The 17,767-nt window shown below is 46.3% G+C and overlaps 1 protein-coding gene across 8 annotated transcripts in view; it reads right to left on the bottom strand.

Moving 5' to 3' along the window:
- Positions 1-17,767, bottom strand: part of LOC131196239 (1-phosphatidylinositol 4,5-bisphosphate phosphodiesterase gamma-1-like) — a 142,695-nt gene that overhangs the window by 69,458 nt on the left and 55,470 nt on the right. For all 8 annotated transcript variants that reach the window (XM_058178785.1, XM_058178784.1, XM_058178782.1 and 5 more), the window contains 7 exons: positions 17,231-17,399; positions 12,607-12,726; positions 10,281-10,391; positions 7,193-7,380; positions 4,095-4,295; positions 1,977-2,096; positions 1,600-1,783 (listed from right to left, as the gene is read on the bottom strand). In XM_058178785.1, the coding sequence (XP_058034768.1) occupies positions 1,600-1,783; positions 1,977-2,096; positions 4,095-4,295; positions 7,193-7,380; positions 10,281-10,391; positions 12,607-12,726; positions 17,231-17,399 (1,093 nt within the window). The remainder of the gene's footprint in view (positions 1-1,599; positions 1,784-1,976; positions 2,097-4,094; positions 4,296-7,192; positions 7,381-10,280; positions 10,392-12,606; positions 12,727-17,230; positions 17,400-17,767) is intronic.

Below are 17,767 nucleotides of genomic sequence, written 5' to 3'. Positions count from 1 at the left end.
GACTTTGAGCTCTCCGTGCAGAACTCGTCAGAAATAACAAGACTCCAGGGAGGTAGTCCTGCTAATTCACTGTTTGGCATTCATATTTATTCCAGGAGAAATAAATTTAATGCTTGATTTGGGTTAAATTCAGGGAGGATTGGGCCTTCCTTCCTTCCTTCTTCTCTTTCTTCTCTTTTCTGTGCCTTATTTCCTCCGTCCCTCATTCATCCATCTTCTTGATGCCTTATTTTTTCTTTCCTTCCACCCTCCCTCCTCATCCATCCATCTTCTTAATGCCTTCCTTCCTTTCGTCATTTATTCATTTTCATCTTTCTTTCTTTCTCTTTCCTTTTTCTTCCTTTCATCCTTCCCTCTCTTCTCTATGTCTTATTTCCTCCCTCCCTCCCTCCTCCTTCCCCATTCATCCATCTTCTCAATGCCTTCCTTCCTTCCTTTCTTCCTATCTTTCTGTTTCTTTTCTTCCTTCCCTTTCTTCTCTTCTCTATGCCTTATTTCCTCCCCCCTTCCCTCATTCATCAATCTTCTTGATGCCTTATTTTTTCCTTCCTTCCACCCTCCCTCCTCATTCATCCATCTTCTTAATGCCTTCCTTCCTTTCGTCATTCATTCATTTTCATCTTTCTTCTCTTCTTCTTCCTTTCTTCCTTTCATCCTTCCCTTTCTTCTCTATGTCTTATTCCCTCCTCCCTCCTCATTCATCCATCTTCTCAATGCCTTCCTTCCTTCCTTTCTTCCTTCATTCATTTTCATCCTTCCTTCCTTCCTTCCTTTCTTTCCTTCCTTCCTTTTCTCCTTCCTTCCTTTCATCCTTCCCTTTCTTCTCTATGCCTTATTTCCTCCCCCCTTCCCTCATTCATCAATCTTCTTGATGCCTTATTTTTTCCTTCCTTCCACCCTCCCTCCTCATTCATCCATCTTCTTAATGCCTTCCTTCCTTTCGTCATTCATTCATTTTCATCTTTCTTTCTCTTTCCTTCTTCTTCCTTTCTTCCTTTCATCCTTCCCTTTCTTCTCTATGTCTTATTCCCTCCTCCCTCCTCATTCATCCATCTTCTCAATGCCTTCCTTCCTTCCTTTCTTCCTTCATTCATTTTCATCCTTCCTTCCTTCCTTCCTTTCTTTCCTTCCTTCCTTTTTCTCCTTCCTTCCTTTCATCCTTCCCTTTCTTCTCTATGTCTTATTTCCTCCCTCCCTCCCTCTTCCCACCTTTTCCTACTCATTCATCCATCTTAATAATAATAACAGAGTTGGAAGGGACCTTGGAGGTCTTCTAGTCCAACCCCCTGCCCAGGCAGGAAACCCTACACCATTTCAGACAGATGGTAATCCAACATTTTCTTAAATCTTCTTGATTCCTTCCTTCCTTCCTTCCTTCCTTCCTTCCTTCCTTCCTTCCTTCCTTCCTTCCTTCCTTCCTTCCTTCCTTCCTTCCCTCCCTTCCTTCCCTCCCCTCCCTTTCCCTTTTCTTCTACTTTTTTGGGAAAATAAGAGTTTGGGCTGGTGGCAAAAGGGAAGCCATGCTGGCTGGGGAATGCTGGGTGTTGGAGTGGCCGGGGGGGGGGGGCAACCCCTGAACCAGACAGAGGGACCTCTTACCGCCGTGCCCATCCTCTCCAAAGTCTCCTCGTTGATGGGGTACCGCAGCTTCATCTTGCGGTAGAGCGGGTGCTTCTCGTAGTAGCTGACCAGGTCGAGGAGACTCTCGAACTCCGCCGAGCTGCCCAGCGTGAAAAGCCGCCCTTCCTGCTGGACTCGGCAATGCTTGATCTTCCCCTCGGCCCTGGGGAGGGGGGGGGAGAGGGGGACAAAGGTTGTCATGGGGGGGGTCCCCAAATCCCGTTAAGTCGAGGGGAGAAGCAGGGAGAAGGTCAGCCCCTCGAGGTACAAACAGATGGTCACTAAACGAACGGTCGTAACTCGAGGACCCTCTGTACAACCCTGCTTGTAGCCCCCGGGGCTGTGGCCAGGCTCACCGGAAGGAGATGGCGTAGGAGTCGGCCTCGCTTCTCTTGCGCACCAGGAAGGCGCCGTCCCTGGGCACCCGCATCAGCATGTGCTCAGCCTGCAGACGGGTCAGGTTCGGGTGGTACCACCTGGGTGGGGGGAAGAGAAGAGGTGCCAACTCAGACACACACATACACACAGGTATCAAGGCTGAAGGGGTGAAGGGCTCCCAGATCATCTGCCAGGAAAGTCTTGCCATTGAACACACAACCTCTGCCTCTTCTAACGTTTCTTTTAACGGCCCCATAATCCCTTGTGGGATGTAGTCAGGGCAACTGAACGGAGCTAGCAGAGCATTTTAATGGCCGGATGCCCTTCCCTGTCGCCAATGCGGAGTTTTGTTCAGCAGATATATTCTCATTGTGCCCAGAGAGAGAAATATCTGCCTCTACCTAAGATCGAACTCGCAGCCTCCTGATGGTGAGGCAAGAGCTCCACCTTTAGGCCACCGCACCACTCATCCAAACTCTGCCTCATTTTATTAAAATCCATTAAATGTAAACTAAGAACGAATTATTTTTTTCAACAATGAAAAGCGCCCTCCTAACTCAAGCAGTGAGGAATGCTAGAGAGGGACCGACCTGCCTACCATTATTCAGTCCTTCCTTGTTTTGGAGGTCTTAAATTTAGAAGGCACTCTGTGCATGCTCAGAAGCTCCCACACCCAGGAGAGGAGAGGAGAGGGAAAGGGAAGGGAAGGGAAAGGAAAGGAGAGAGAAACGAAAGAGGGAAAGGAAAGAGAAAGGAAAGGAGAAAAAGAGGGAAAGGAAAGAAAAGAAAAGAAGGAAAGGAAAGGAAAGGAAAGAGAAGGGAAGGAAAGAGGGAAGGGAAAGGAAGGAAAGAGGAAGGGGACAGGAGGGGAAGGGAGGGGAGAGGAGAGGAGAGAGAAAGGAAAGAGAGGGAAAGGAAAGAGAAAGGAAAGAAGAAAAAGAGGGAAAGGAAAGGAAAGGAAAGAGGAAGGAAAGAGGAAGGGAGGGAGGGAGAAGAGAGGAGAGAGGAGAGGGAAAGAAAAGAGAAAGGAAAGAAGAAAAAGAGGGAAAGGAAAGGAAAGGAAAGAGGGAAGGGGAGGGAAGGAAAGAGGAAGGGGTTGGGAGAAGAGAGGAGAGGAGAGGAGAGGGAAAGAAAAGAGAAAGGAAAGGAGAAGAAGAGGGAAAGGGAAGGAAAGGAAAGGGAAGGGAAGGAAAGAGGAAGGAAAGGAAGGAAGGAAGAGGGAAGGAAAGGAAGGAAAGAGGAAGGGACAGGAGGGGAAGGAGGGGAGAGAGGAGAGAGAAAGGAAAGAGAGGGAAAGAAAAGAGAAAGGAAAGAAGAAAAGAGGGAAAGGAAGGAAGGAAAGAGGAAGGAAAGAGGAAGGGAGGGAGGGGAGAGAGAGGAGAGGAGAGGGAAAGAAAAGAGAAAGGAAAGAAGAAAAGAGGGAAAGGAAGGAAGGAAAGAGGGAAGGGAGGAAGGAAAGAGGAAGGGGATGGGAGGGGAGAAGAGAGGAGAGGAGAGGGAAAGAAAAGAGAAAGGAAAGGAGAAGAAGAGGGAAAGGAAAGGAAAGGAAAGGGAAGGGAAGGAAAGAGGGAAGGGAAAGGAAGGAAAGAGGAAGGGGACAGGAGGGGAAGGGAGGGGAGAGGAGAGGAGGGAGAAAGGAAAGAGAGGAAAGAGAAAGGAAAGAAGAAAAGAGGAAAGGAAAGGAAGGGAAGGAAAGAGGGAAGGGAAAGGAAGGAAAGAGGAAGGGGACAGGAGGGGAAGGGAGGGGAGAGGAGAGGAGGGAGAAAGGAAAGAGAGGGAAAGAAAAGAGAAAGGAAAGAAGAAAAAGAGGGAAAGGAAAGGAAAGGAAAGAGGGAAGGGAAGGAAAGAGGAAGGGGAGGGGAGGGGAGAAGAGAGGAGAGGAGAGGGAAAGAAAAGAGAAAGGAAAGGAGAAGAAGAGGGAAAGGAAAGGAAAGGAAAGAGGGAAGGGAAGGAAAGAGGAAGGGGATGGGAGGGGAGAAGAGAGGAGAGGAGAGGGAAAGAAAAGAGAAAGGAAAGGAGAAAAAGAGAGAAAGGAAAGGAAAGGAAAAAGGAAAAGACAGGAAAGAGGGAAGGGAAGGGAAGCCCTGGCTTCTCACTCCTTGCTCTCATGGGCATTGGGCTGCGGCACGGGGTCCGTCAGGCGCATCTCGAACTCGTTACAGCGCAGCGGCACCTCGCGGTAATGGCAGATGAGGCTGTAGAGGCTGTCAAAAACCAGGTTGTCGGTCAGGTAGAACTTGGTGGTGCCGGCTTCTTGCCGGGAGTGGATGCGGCAATGCTGGACCCGCCCGGAACGCCTGCAAGAAGGCGGCAGAGGAAATGAAAAGGTCGGAAGTTTCACGGGCAAAATTTTCAGGTTTTCACCTTGCAGTTACCGGCAGTCCTCCACTTACAACCGTTCATTTAGTGACCGTTTGAACTTACAGCAGCAATGAAAAAAGTGACTTGCGGCCGTTTTTCCACACTTACGACCATTACAGCATCGCCACGGTGACGTGATCAGAATTCAGATGCTTGGCAACTGACTCGTATTTATGACGGTTGCAGTGTCCGGGGTGGGGGTGGGGGGGTGTCACGTGATCCCCTTTCGACAAGCCAAGTCAACGGGGAAGTCAGATTCACTTAACAACCGCAGCTTATTCACTTAGCGACTGGGGGAACAAAGGTTGCAAAATGGCACAAAACTTACTTAAGGACCGTCTCGCTTAGCAACATAAACTCTGGGTTCAACTCAAGCAAAGTCAGCGGGGAAGCCGGATTCGATTAACGATCGTGTGACTCACTTAACGTCCACTTAACAACGGTGACAAGAAAGGTCGTAAAATGCAGCAAAACTCACTTAAAAACTTGCTTCGCCACATAAATTCCGGGCTCAACTGTGGTCGTAGGTTGAGGACTAACCTGTACTGTGTTTCTCATGATTTTTGGACACAAAAACTACGTCTGAACTTCAGGCCAGAGAGGTGTCCAACTGCTCCCCCCCAAATTGGATAGCCATTTGTCTGAAGTGGTGTAGGGTTTCCTGCCTGGGCAGGGGGTTGGACTAGAAGGCCTCCAAGGTCCCTTCCAACTCTGATATTATAGAATAGAATAGAATAGAATTTTATTGGCCAAGTGTGATTGGACACACAAGGAATTTGTCTTGGTACATAAGCTCTCAGTGTACATAAAAGAAAAGATACGTTCATCAAGGTACAACATTCACAACACAATTGATGATCAATATATCAATATAAATCATAAGGATTGCCAGCAACAAGTTATAGTCATACAGTCATAAGTGGAAAGAGATTGGTGATGGGAACTATGAGAAGATTAATAGTAGTGCAGATTCAGTAAATAGTCTGACAGTGTTGAGGGAATTATTTGTTTAGCAGAGTGATGGCCTTCGGGAAAAAACTGTTCTTGTGTCTAGTTGTTCTGGTGTGCAGTGCTCTATAGCGTCGTTTTGAGGGTAGGAGTTGAAACAGTTTATGTCCAGGATAACCCCATCCAATCAGCTGGAGCCCCAGCCACATTGCACCCATCAAACCCCCCTCCCCAGAATTAACCACTGTCCTGGGTCACCAAATTGCTGCTATTATTATATTATTATTGTCGTTATTGTGGTTATTAATCTTGGGATGGTGGTTGCCGTTTTTTTATTTTCAAGAACCTTGCGTCGGAATTTCATTTTCATGCATGCCGTTGTAGCGCAGGGGTCTGCAAACTTGGCTCTTTTTTTTTCTTTAAACAAAATTTTATTAATTGAAATATTAAAATGAATGGTGTAGAACGATAGAATTAATGATGTTATCAGATAAAATATTTCTTAGCAGATATGCATATGGAATGAGAAAAATCAAGGTGACAGCCATCGGTTAATTTAAAGTTCTGGATACAAGATGGTGACGATACCAATTTAGATAAATTAAGGATATTTGTAAATTGTGAAGGCACAAGAGATTGCTAATCACCCCGCACAATATTGGGATTGAAAGTGTTCTCATGTATATGTGTTTTGTCTTAAAAGAAAATTAAAAAAAAATTGTACATAAAAAAAATATTAGATTTAAAAACAAAGAAAACAAAGGACTTCAACTTTAAGAGCCAAGTTAGTTTGTTTTTCAAAGCCAGCTTTGCTGGCTGAGGGACTTCTGGGAGTTGAAGTCCACAAGTCTTAAAAGAGCCAAGTTTGCAGACTTAAAAGAGCCAAGTATACAGGTAGTCCTGTACATTTAGTGACCCTCCAAAGTTACAAGGGCAGTGAAAAAGTGACTTATGACCATTTTTCACACTTATGGCCATTACATTTTTTCCTGAAGGCCATCACTCTGCTAAACAAATAATTCCCTCAACACTGTCAGACTATTTACTGAATCTGCACTACTATTAATCTTCTCATCGTTCCCATCACCAATCTCCTTCCACTTATGACTGTATGACTATAACTTGTTGCTGGCAATCCTTATGATTTATATTGATATATTGACCATCAATTGTGTTGTAAATGTCGTACCTTGATGAACGTATCTTTTCTTTTATGCACACTGAGAGCATATGCACCAAGACAAATTCCTTGTGTGTCCAATCACACTTGGCCAATAAAAATTCTATTCTATTCTATTCTATTCTATTCTATTCTATTCTATTCTATTCTATTCTATTCTATTCTATTCTATTCTGTAATATATTCTCTATTCTATTCTATTCTATTTCTTTTATGTACACTGAGAGCATATGCACCAAGACAAATTCCTTGTGTGTCCAATCACACTTGGCCAATAAAAATTCTATTCTATTCTATTCTACAGCATCCCCGTGGTCACGTGAATAGAATTCAAACCCTTGGCAATTGACTCATACTTCTGACGGCCGCAGCGTCCCGTGATCCCCTTTTAAAGACCTTCTGACGAGCAAAGACAACGGGGAAGCCGGGTTCGCTGAACAACCGTGGGACTAAGTTAACCAACTGCCGCGATTCACTTAACGACGGTGGCAAGAAAGTTCGTCAAATGGGGGCAACATTCACCTAAGAAATCTTTCGCTTAGCCAGAGAAATTTTGCCTTCCGTTGTGGTCGTTAAGTCGAGGACTGCCTATGCAGGAAAACGGCAACCAATGTTACTTGAGTCAATTCAAAGGCTTAGCCAAGCGCGATCTCGAGGGTCAAAGATTTTGGGGTGTTGAGGGAGGCGGCGGGAGGGGGTTCTTACCAGAAAGAGAGGGTGTAGTCGCCCACAAACGTCTCGCTCTCGCGGACGAGGAAAGTGCCATCTTTGCCCCCGGTTTCGGTGCAGTACTCGTGGAGCAGCCGTTCGGCAATCTGACGCCCGTCGCGGCCCCCGCCCAATTTGCCATGGAACCATTTCTCACTAAAGTGCAGCTCGTTGTTGTTAAACTCCTACGGAACCGCCCGAGACAAGACGGACCAAGAGAGGAGAAGGAATGAGGACATGCAGGATTGAAACGGGGAGGAAGGAAGAACGAGAGAGAGAGAGAGAGTGAGAGAGAGAAAAGAGCGCTCGTAAATGAGACACAGCATATTCCTAAGAGCTGTCCGAATTACAGGGAGTCCTCGACTTACAATGGCTCGTTTAGTGACTGGTGGAAGTTACAACAGCAATGGAAAAAAAGGACTAATGCCCGTTTTTCACACTTACGACTGCTGCAGCATCCCCATGTGGTCACGTGATTTTCATTTGGGTGCTTGAAAAGGGATTCAACAACTGAAGGGATTCCCTTCACAAACCTGGCCAGAAAAGTCGTACAATGGGGTCGAACTTGCTTAGCCAATTTCTCACTTAGCAACATAAACATTGGGTTCAATTGTGGTCATAAGTCGAGGACTGTCTGTGTTCTGGCACATTTTGAAAAAGGCACACTGCATAGCAGCCAAATTCTGGGGTTTAGATACCCCATGTAGCTTCTTCTGCATTAAAAAAGGTCCTATGGCAGGGGTGTCCAAACTTGGTCCCTTTAAGACTTTTGGACTTCAACTCCCAGAGTTCCTCAGCCAGCTTTGCTGGCTGAGGGACTCTGGGAGTTGAAGTCCAAAAGTCTTAAAGGGACCAAGTTTGGACAACCTGTCCTATGGGATTCTTTAGGCCTAGACCAGGGGTCTGCAAACTTGTCTCTTTTAAGACTTGTGGACTTCAACTCCCAGCTCTCTCTGGGAGTTGAAGTCCACAAGTCTTAAAAGAGACAAGTTTGCAGATCCCTGGCCTAGACGGACTCTAAAAATCTTACTTTAAAATATTCCTTCTGTTTTAACTGCAACTAACAGATGAATATCTTTGTTTAAGGATGAAAAGCAGGATATATTTTTAAAGCGAGGTCACGAACAGCATGGTGGCTGCGGGATTGAACTGAGAAGCCCAAGGTTTCTAACCAGTTTCTAACCAGGTTTCTATATTACAAATCTGCTTGCTGCTTGTCTTAAATATGCTGTTTGACTGAACCTCAGCAGAATGAAAAGAGGCTGGCCTGCCTGATCAAGTCGCAAACGGGGGTCTCACGGCCTGAGAATGCTCAGTGCGAAATGTTAGATGACTAACACTGGTGAGCTCTCTTACCGGTAAAAAATAATATTTGTAGCTTAGGGTTGAACTGAGCTGGTTTGTTTGTCTTAAAGACCTTTCATTAGCAAATTAGGTAACATCATCAGTGCTGGAAGGTTTGCAGGATTCAGGAGGAGGACAACTGGGGGGGGGGGTTGGTTCCTTGGGGCTCTCTAAGCTTCACTGTTTTCTTGCAAGTGTTTCATGACCCAACCAGGTAACATTTGCCAATGTTAGAAGGTACAAATCCCACTCCCTTCTAGCACTGATGATGTTACCTAGTTTGGTAATGAAACATCTACAAGAAAAAAATTCCAATAGAACCATAGTAGTCCTCTTTCCCCTCCTCCTCCCCACAAACCCCACTCTCTTCTAGCATAGATGATGTTACCTAGTTGGGTCATGAAACATCTGACGGAAAAACAACCCAGTTCAGGGACCAACATGGACCCCATTGGGGGATATCTAATAACATAGCAATGCTGTTATTGCCAAAATTATGAGCTTGCAAATTCCTACACAACATCCTTTATATACAGCCGTGGTGGCGCAGTGGTTAGAATGCAGCATCGCAGGCTGACTCTGTCAACTGCCAGCAGTTCAATCCTGACCTCTTCAAGCTTGACTCAGAACTTCCATCTTTCCAAGGTCAGTGAAATGAGCATCCAGATTATTGGGGGCCAAAATGCTGACCCTGTTAACTGCTTAGTGCGGGTTGCAAACTACTATGAAGTGGTATGTCAGCATTCCAGGGAAAAAAACAAAAAAACAAAAAACACCCAACTCCAAGTAAAAAAAGGGCCGCGGTGTGGCTCAGGCTGTAAGAAGCCTGTTATTAAACACAGCTGCCTGCAATTACTGCAGGTTCGAGTCCCACCAGGTCCAAGGTTGACTCAGCCTTCCATCCTTTATAAGGTAGGTAAAATGAGGACCCAGATTGTTGGGGGCAATAAGTTGACTTTGTATATAAATATACAAATAGGATGAAGACTATTGCTAACATAGTGTAAGCCGCCCTGAGTCTTCGGAGAAGGGCGGGATATAAATGCAAATAAAATAAAAAATAAAAAAAATAAATAAAACCCAACCCATGTTTTATTGATTTGCCACAAGGATAGCTTGCTTTGCTGAAATTCTACAGCATCCCCCCCGTCTACTGGAATGCAGGGGGACTAAAGAATCAAAGTACTAAAGGAGCTGCGATGGCGCAGTGGTTAGAGTGCAGCATTGCAGGCTTAACTCTGCCCATTGCCAAGAGTTCGATTCTGACCGGCTCAAGGTTGACTCAGCCTTCCATCCTTTTGAGGTGGGTAAAATGAGGACCCAGATTGTTGGGGGCAAGAGGCTGACTCTGTAAACCGCTTAGAGGGGGCTGTAAATCACTGTGAGGCGGTATATAAGTTTAAAGGCTATTGTTATATTATTGGGCATTCTGAATAACTAACTTTGCAGGGTGAGCAGGTAAACTGTTCAAACTTTTCCCCAACAAGTAGTTAAATTGCTAACATAGTGTAAGCCCCCTGAGTCTTCGGAGAAGGGCGGGATATAAATGCAAATAAAAAAAAAATGAGTAGGAGGGAAGTTAGCCTCCATCCTTTCTTTCCTAATCATAATGAATGTTTATTGCCCCACAATGAGACTGGCAAAAACTCGGCTTCCCCAGCCGTCTCTAAGCGATTCCTTCACAATCCACTAGTCCTCATGGAGGCAGAGCCGTTCCAAAGAGCCTCCATCAGCAGAATACCTCCTTCTGTTCTGCCTCCTCCTCCTCTTCTCCATGGGACTGATAGTGGGAGGTCTCCTCCGAGTAGTAGATCTTGTTGCTTGTCAGGACGAAGTAGTGGGGGCTCCAGGTCTATGATGGAGAAGCAAGCGGGGAGGGGTTTGTGGTCAAAGCGAGAGAAAACAGAAGGGATAAAAGTCTTTTTGGACGTAAAATCAAGTACAGGTCAAGTGCAAATCCGCCCCCCTCCCCGCAGAATCCTAGCATTTCACCCCAAAACAACACAGCATGCTGTTGATAGCTGTAAAGATAGTCCTCGACTTACAACAGTTCGCTTAGTGACCAAAGTTACAACAGCTCTGGAAAAAAGGTGACGTAGGACCGTTTTTCACACTTACGACCGTTGCAACGACCCCATGGTCACGCAATCAGGATTCAGACACTCTTAATCGACTCATAGTTACGACGGCCGTAGCATCCCGGGGTCAAATGATCCTCTTTTGCGACCTTCCGACTGGCCAAGTCCATGGGGAAGCCAGACTGCCAACCACAGTGGCAAGAAAAGTCGTAAAACGAAGCAGAACTTGGTTAACAACTTATCTCGCTTAGCAACCGAAACTTTGGTCTCAACTGTAGTCGTAAGCTGAGGACTATCTCTACAGCTGGGTATGATGGAAGCAGAGAATTTAAGACACGGTCTGGGTACCTATTAGCCCATTTTTCGACCCAAACTCTGGTCCATGGGAACATGGGAATTGGTGACTCCAAAGGGCGAGGACCAGATAATCTCCCCTCCAGAGCAAGTAAAATGGAAGGACCTGGTTCATACCTTGCCCTCCCTCCATCCCACCAGTAACAGAATAACACAGTTGGAAGGGACCTTGGAGGTCTTCTAGTCCAATCCCTTGCTCAAGCAGGAGACCTTGTACCATTTCAGACCAACGATTGTGTAATCTCTTCTTAAAAGACCCCCAGTGTTGGAGCACCTACAACTTCTGGAGGTTTCGAAGTATTTCTACCAGGACTACCAGATTCTGTAACCGCTTTGTTCCCTAGGCCGGCCGTTTGGGAAACTCGCAAGATTCGTTTTTCTTGCTATGTAAGCGAGCGTATCCAACTAAGACCGGGTTGTTTCTCTGGGTCACATAATCTATGTGGGTATATGCATCACTTTGTATTTATTTATTTTCTCATGGTTTATATGGTGTATATGGGAAGTAGTGACCCTTTAAAAGCTGCATGCAAAGAAATTTCATTTTCATGTAGGGTGATTAGTGTACATTCAAAGTGACAATAAAGTTATTCTTTCTTTCTTTTTCTGTCTACCTATCTATCTATCATCCGTCTATCATCTATCTATCTATCTATCTATCTATCTATCTATCTATCTATCTATCTATCTATCTATCTATCTATCTATCTATCATCTGTCTATTGTCTATTATCTATCTATCTATCTATCTATCTATCTATCTATCTATCTATCTATCTATCTATCTATCTATCTATCTATCTATCTATCTATCTATCTACTATCTATCTATCTATCATCTGTCTACTATCTATCTATCTATCTATCTATCTATCTATCTATCTATCTATCTATCTATCTATCTATCAACTATCTATCTATTATCTGTCTATCTATCTATCTATCTATCTATCTATCTATCTATCTATCTATCATCCATCCATCCATCCATCCATCCATCCATCCATCCATCCATCCATCCATCTATGTTTCCCTGAAAATAAGAGCCTGTCTTATATTTTTTTGAACCCTGAGATAAGCGCTTGGCCTTATTGCCATGCGCTCAAAAGCCCGATTGGCTAATTGGGGGAAACAGGGTATCTATCTATCATCTATTTATCTATCTATACCTACTCCTCCTCCCTCTAATCCAACCCTCCTCTAATCTATCTATCTATTCCACTGATTAATTGTTCTCACTGTCAGGAAATTTCTGCTTAGTTCTAGGTTACTTCTCCCCTTGATTAGTTTCCATCCGTCACTTCCCATTTCCATCCATTGCAGTGGCTTCCCAACTTTCTGGCTGCAAAAGTTACAATATACATGTACTGTGGATCAGTGTTTCTCAACCTTGACCCCTTGAAGATGGGTGGACTTCAACTCCCAGAATTCCCATGGCTGGCTGGGGAATTCTGGGAGTTGAAGTCCACCCATCTTCAAGGGGCCAAGGTTGAGAAACACTGATCTAGCAAATGTCTGGCTGGGGAAGTTTGATATGAGCAAACCATGGTGGTGGAGACCATCTGGAGACCTTCTGAAGACACCGGGCAGCCTCAACCACCACCACGTGGCCCATCCCCGCCCCCAGGAGCTCACATGGTCAATGGGATCTTCCAGGTACAGAATGCCGTTCTTGATGGAGTTGCTGATGTCATTCTCCGAGTAGCTGGCCGTGGAGACTTCTTCATAGAGGTTGCCTTCCACCAGCTTCTTGTGCTGAGGCCGGGAGAGAAAATGAAAGAGGGTTTTGAAGGGATGCTGTGCTTGGAAGAGAGGGTTCCTGATGGATAGATCTAGTTATTTACATACGCAACCATATCAAACTGAGAAGTAGCTCATCTCCATCCCAAAGGGACCGTTTTCTGAACATAGGGGGTAAAGGAGGTGAGAAGATGACGGAGGGACCCAAAGGGTGGCATTTTGGGGCCAAAAAATCCAGCTCAGGACTGCTCACCTGGCAACTTGTTCTCTTTGGGATACAAATGAAGCACTGAAGGGTCTTTGATGTTATCTGAGCTTGGCTGATTTTCTTGCAGATGTTTCATTACCAAACTAGATAACATCATCAGTGCTAGTAGGGGGAGGGGTTTACGGAGAGGAAGAGGATTGTGGCAACTAATTTAGCTGTGAAAACGAGATCTAAATATACTGACATTAGATACCTAAATGTAAGGCAATGTATACAGGATAATATGATACAACTGAAGTATTGTATGTCAGAAAATAATATCGCCGATAATTTTACAAAACCGCAGGGTGCGGTCAGACATAAAACATGTTGTGAGAGTTATGGGCTGAGATTATAAACTATTATATATTGACCGGTCCAAAGGGGAGTATGTCAGGAAATTGTTATTTGCCTAACTAGTTGGCCAGGCAATATATAAACTAACTATGTATGTTTGTAGAAAGGCATGATATTGCTTTAAGGCTGTGCTGCATCATTGCAAGCATCCTGATTGGCTGAGCTCTGCAGCCAATGTATAAAAGGACTACTAAATTATGGCTTGTGGGGAATCTACAGGGACGCTACGGCATTGTAACCTGAAGACATGCTGCAACTGTATATGTGAGCTTTATGATCGTTGCTTGATTATGGCTAGTTACTGATTCCTCAAGATACTGACTGTTGTGAATTGAACTGTGTTTTGCTGAACTGGAAGAAGACCTCGTTTGTTGTGCAAGTCTACGTTGGTAAGAAGACTTGATATTTGTAACATCCCTGACTGACTGGCTTTATATGTGTATGACCTGGAATTGTTTTTGGACAATGTCTTTGCCTTTTCCCTAAAAGTAAGGAATATCAAACCCCAGTTTGTCTGCAAGTGACTGTTATTGTATACAACCAGTCTCAGTCGTTTTCATGCGTAGGGTTCTCTGCTCAACAGTCCACAATTTTCCTTGTGAACCCAGATTACCCTTAACAGGGTCCTGGGTGTTCTCTGAGCTTGGTGGGTTACTTGCAGACATGTCATTACCACACTAGATAACATCATCACTGCTAGAAGGGAGTGGATGTTTGGAGTGGAGGAGAAGGAGAAAGGGAGGAGGAGGAGGAGGAGGAGGAGGAGGAAGAGGAGGAGGAGGACTGTGTCATGCTCCCAGAATCTGAATCTGAGATGGAAGATGAACAGCTGAGGAGGGTGGGAGAGTGGCTTCCTTGGCTATGGAGGAAACTGGGGAAGGGCAAAGTCAGGCTGGGCGGAGCAGTGGAGAGAGAGAACAAGGGAGAGGGGATTCAGATGAAGACCAAGACCCACCTCCCTCCTCATCCTAGGGTGCGCAGGGAAGAACGCAGAAGAGAGCAATGTGGGTTGCGTGGCTTACGAGGAAGGAGAGGGCTGTTGTGTCTTGTCCGCTCTCACCGCAGCCGGGGTCTGCTTATCTGCTCCCGAACACGGAGGAATGTATGCCTCCCGGCCCCAGTCCTGGCTCCATGCCCAGACAAGCTGCAGAGGAGGGGGCACCTCCCGGTCCCAGCCCTGGCTCCATGCCCAAGCAGGCTGCAGAGGAGGGAGACCCCCCGGCCCCAGCCCTGGCTCCATGCCCAGGCAAACGGAGCAGCTAGACCCCTCCCCCTCCTCCACAGCATGTGAGCCTGAGGAAAGTTTACTTCCAACAGCTGATTGGAGTGACCCTCGCATCAGAAGATTGGATAGGCGGAGGCAACAGAAGGAAGGGAGGGGCAGGCCTTAATGAGTGCTGAGTCATGGAGCCACACCCCATGGCCTATATAAAGGAGCTACTTTCTGGCAGTCTCTGAGTCAGGCAAAGTCGAACTTATCTTGCTGAAGTCACTTTCTGGTCTCCTGCCTGCTCTGAGGACTTTGCTAGGACTTTGGGCAGAGCTGCAGAGGCAAGCCTGATTCGGATTTCCCTGACCCGGCCGTCAGCGGAGGAGTGGGACACGACAAGGGCCCTGATTCCCTTTACAAGGCACACCTGGGGATGGAGTTTAAAGGAGAGGCATTTGGGAGGGGCATTTGTCAGGAACAAATGCTGAATTCATCCAGTGTTGAGAGTTGTGGCCTGCATTCCTGGCATTCCTCCTGACTGTTTGAATATCTTGGACTTCTTCCCGTCTGGGACTCATTCTCTTGCCCTGCTGGAGTGACTGATTGCAGTCATTCTGCTTGCAGCATTTGGACTGGAGCATCTGCAGCCAGAAGCTGCTGCAGGTTTTGTGGGAGAGTTTTTCTCCAGGTCAGAGAGTAAACGGAACATCGGGGACATCTCTGGCCATCTTGCCTTCGTGCCAAGCCCCAGGTCATCACAGATTGCGGGGTCCTTGATGCTGTTGGAATTTGCTTTCTTGCAGGTGTTTCATTACCAGACTAGATAACATCATCAGTGCTAGAAGGGAGTGGGCTTTGCACCTTCTAGCACCAACAATGTTACCTGGCTGGGTAATGAAACACCTGGAAGTAAACAACCAAGCAGAGAGGAGGAGGGGAAGAGGAAGAGGACTGTGGAGGAGGAGTGAGCGCTGATGATGTAACCTTGTAGGGTCACGAAACGCCTGCAAGAAAACCACCAAACTCAGAGAGCACCAAGGACCCCTCAGTTCAACCCTGAGCTATAAATATTCCCTTCCAACTGAAACACTTTTTATTCTTTTTAGCCAGTGGTTCTCAAATCTTGGCAGCTTGGAAATCAGTTGACTTCAACTCCCAGAATTCCTCCACCGGAATGTTAGCTAGGGAATTCTGGGACGTACGACCCACATACGCCAGTGGGGGAATTCTAGAAATCGAACTGCACACCTCTTCATGCTGCCAAGATTGAGAAATGCTGATCTAGACCAAAGGCGTCTTTTAAGCAACTTTTAAGCAACTTGGCAACTTTTAAGACTCGTGGACTTCAACTCCCAGAATCCCCAGCCAGCCATGCAGCTATGAGTTGAAGTCCATGAGTCTTAAAAGTTGCCAAGGTTGGACACCCCTGGCTGGGGAGATCCTTGTTTGGGACTCAGTTTTTTTACCCAGGCATCTTAAAATGGTTCTGCTGGCTGGAGGATTCTGGGAGTTGAATTCATCTTCAAGTGATCAAGGTTGAGAAGCATTGAGAGGGGTCCGGGTGGAGAAGGCTGATATGAGCAAGCCAGGATGGTGGAAACCATCTGTAGATCTTCTGAAGGCACCTTGCACCTTAAGTCCACAAGTTGCCAAGTTTGGAGACCCCTGGTCTACAGCAACACCACTGAACCCATGCACGGTGTAAGTGGATAGTTGTAATTGAGCATGGAAGACGCAGGGAGATTGTGTTGTAATCCGCCAGCAGCCTGCGGACCTGGCAGCGGAGTCAGACAGTACGGAGGCTGGGGAGGACAATGGGCCAGTCCTGGAGTCAGGGGAAGGCCCGGATGAAGGCTCTGCGTCGGAGGCAGAGATGGGGCCAGGGTCATCTGGGAGCGATGCGCGGACTCCGGAGCCTCCAGAGGCGGAGAGCAGAAGCAGAGGAACAGGAGGAGCGTGTTCCTAGTGCAGGCATGCGAAGAGCTGCCAGGAGGCAAGAGCAGCTGAAGAAAAAAGGACAACTCGGGAGTAAGGCCAGAAGATGATTGGCCTCTCCCATAAGGCTTAAAAGAGCAGCAACGAGCTATTGGGTTCTTTGTAGGAAAGCAACATTGCTTTCTGTGGTTCTTATCAGGGTCTCTTGAACCTTGTAGGGGTTTTGCCTAGAAAAGCCTTTGGCAGGTTGCCAAAGACGTCAGAGGTTGGTGATAAGGCCCACGGAGTGGGGTTGTTGTTGTTTTTTTATTTGCATTTATATCCCGCCCTTCTCCGAAGACTCAGGGTGGCTTACACTATGTCAAGCAATAGTCTTCATCCATTTGTATATTATATACAAAGTCAACTTTTATTGCCCCCCCAACAATCTGGGTCCTCATTTTACCTACCTTATAAAGGATGGAAGGCTGAGTCAACCTTGGGCCTGGTGGGACTTGAACTTGCAGTAATTGCAAGCAGCTGCTGTTAATAACAGGCTGCATTAGCCTGTTGAGCCACCAGAGGCCATTAAGAATTTTGTTTTGGAGGAAGTTGAGAATGAATTCATTCTCAGCTGTTTTAATAAAATAAGTTTGTTGGGGACTGAATTGTGTTTAGTAATCATGACTTGGGCCTCGGTCACAACAGATTGCTTCAGGGCACACAAAGAGAGCAGAGGGGTTGGAAGGCTCAGGATTTCTCCCAGGTGGGAGACAAGAGGGCTGGGCTACCTTGATCAGGATTTTTTTCTTGAGCTGGGCAGGAGAAGGAAGTTGGTCGGCATTGACGTCAATGGGTTTGGTAAGCAACATGTCGCCAAAGACCTTCTTGAAGTGGGACGCCATGTTCCTCTGCTGGACGATGCTGCAGTGATCCTCGATGGAAAGGATAACGGGATACCTGTGGGAGAAGGAAAAGGCATCAGGCAGCCCCTGAAAAATCCTGCATTTTTTTGTTTACGCCTAGGGCAATAGCCAGGAGTGGCGTGGTGGCCTGGAGGTGGAGCTCTCGCCTCACAAACAGAAGGCTGTGAGTTCGATCCTGTTGCTGTTGTTAGTTGCGAAGTCGTGTCCGACCCATCGCGACCCCATGGACAAGGTCTCTGGTGGCGCAACAGGCTAATGCAGCCTATTATTAACACAGCTGCTTGCAATTACTGCAGGTTCAAGTCCCACCAGGCCCAAGGTTGACTCAGCCTTCCATCCTTTATAAGGTAGGTAAAATGAGGACCCAGATTGTTGGGGGCAATAAGTTGACTTTGTATAAAA

The sequence above is a fragment of the Ahaetulla prasina genome, chromosome 3 (genome assembly GCF_028640845.1).
Source record: "Ahaetulla prasina isolate Xishuangbanna chromosome 3, ASM2864084v1, whole genome shotgun sequence".
Lineage (NCBI taxonomy): Eukaryota > Metazoa > Chordata > Lepidosauria > Squamata > Colubridae > Ahaetulla > Ahaetulla prasina.
Note: the sequence above shows the minus strand (reverse complement) of the source record. Positions and strands in the feature narration are given on the sequence as shown.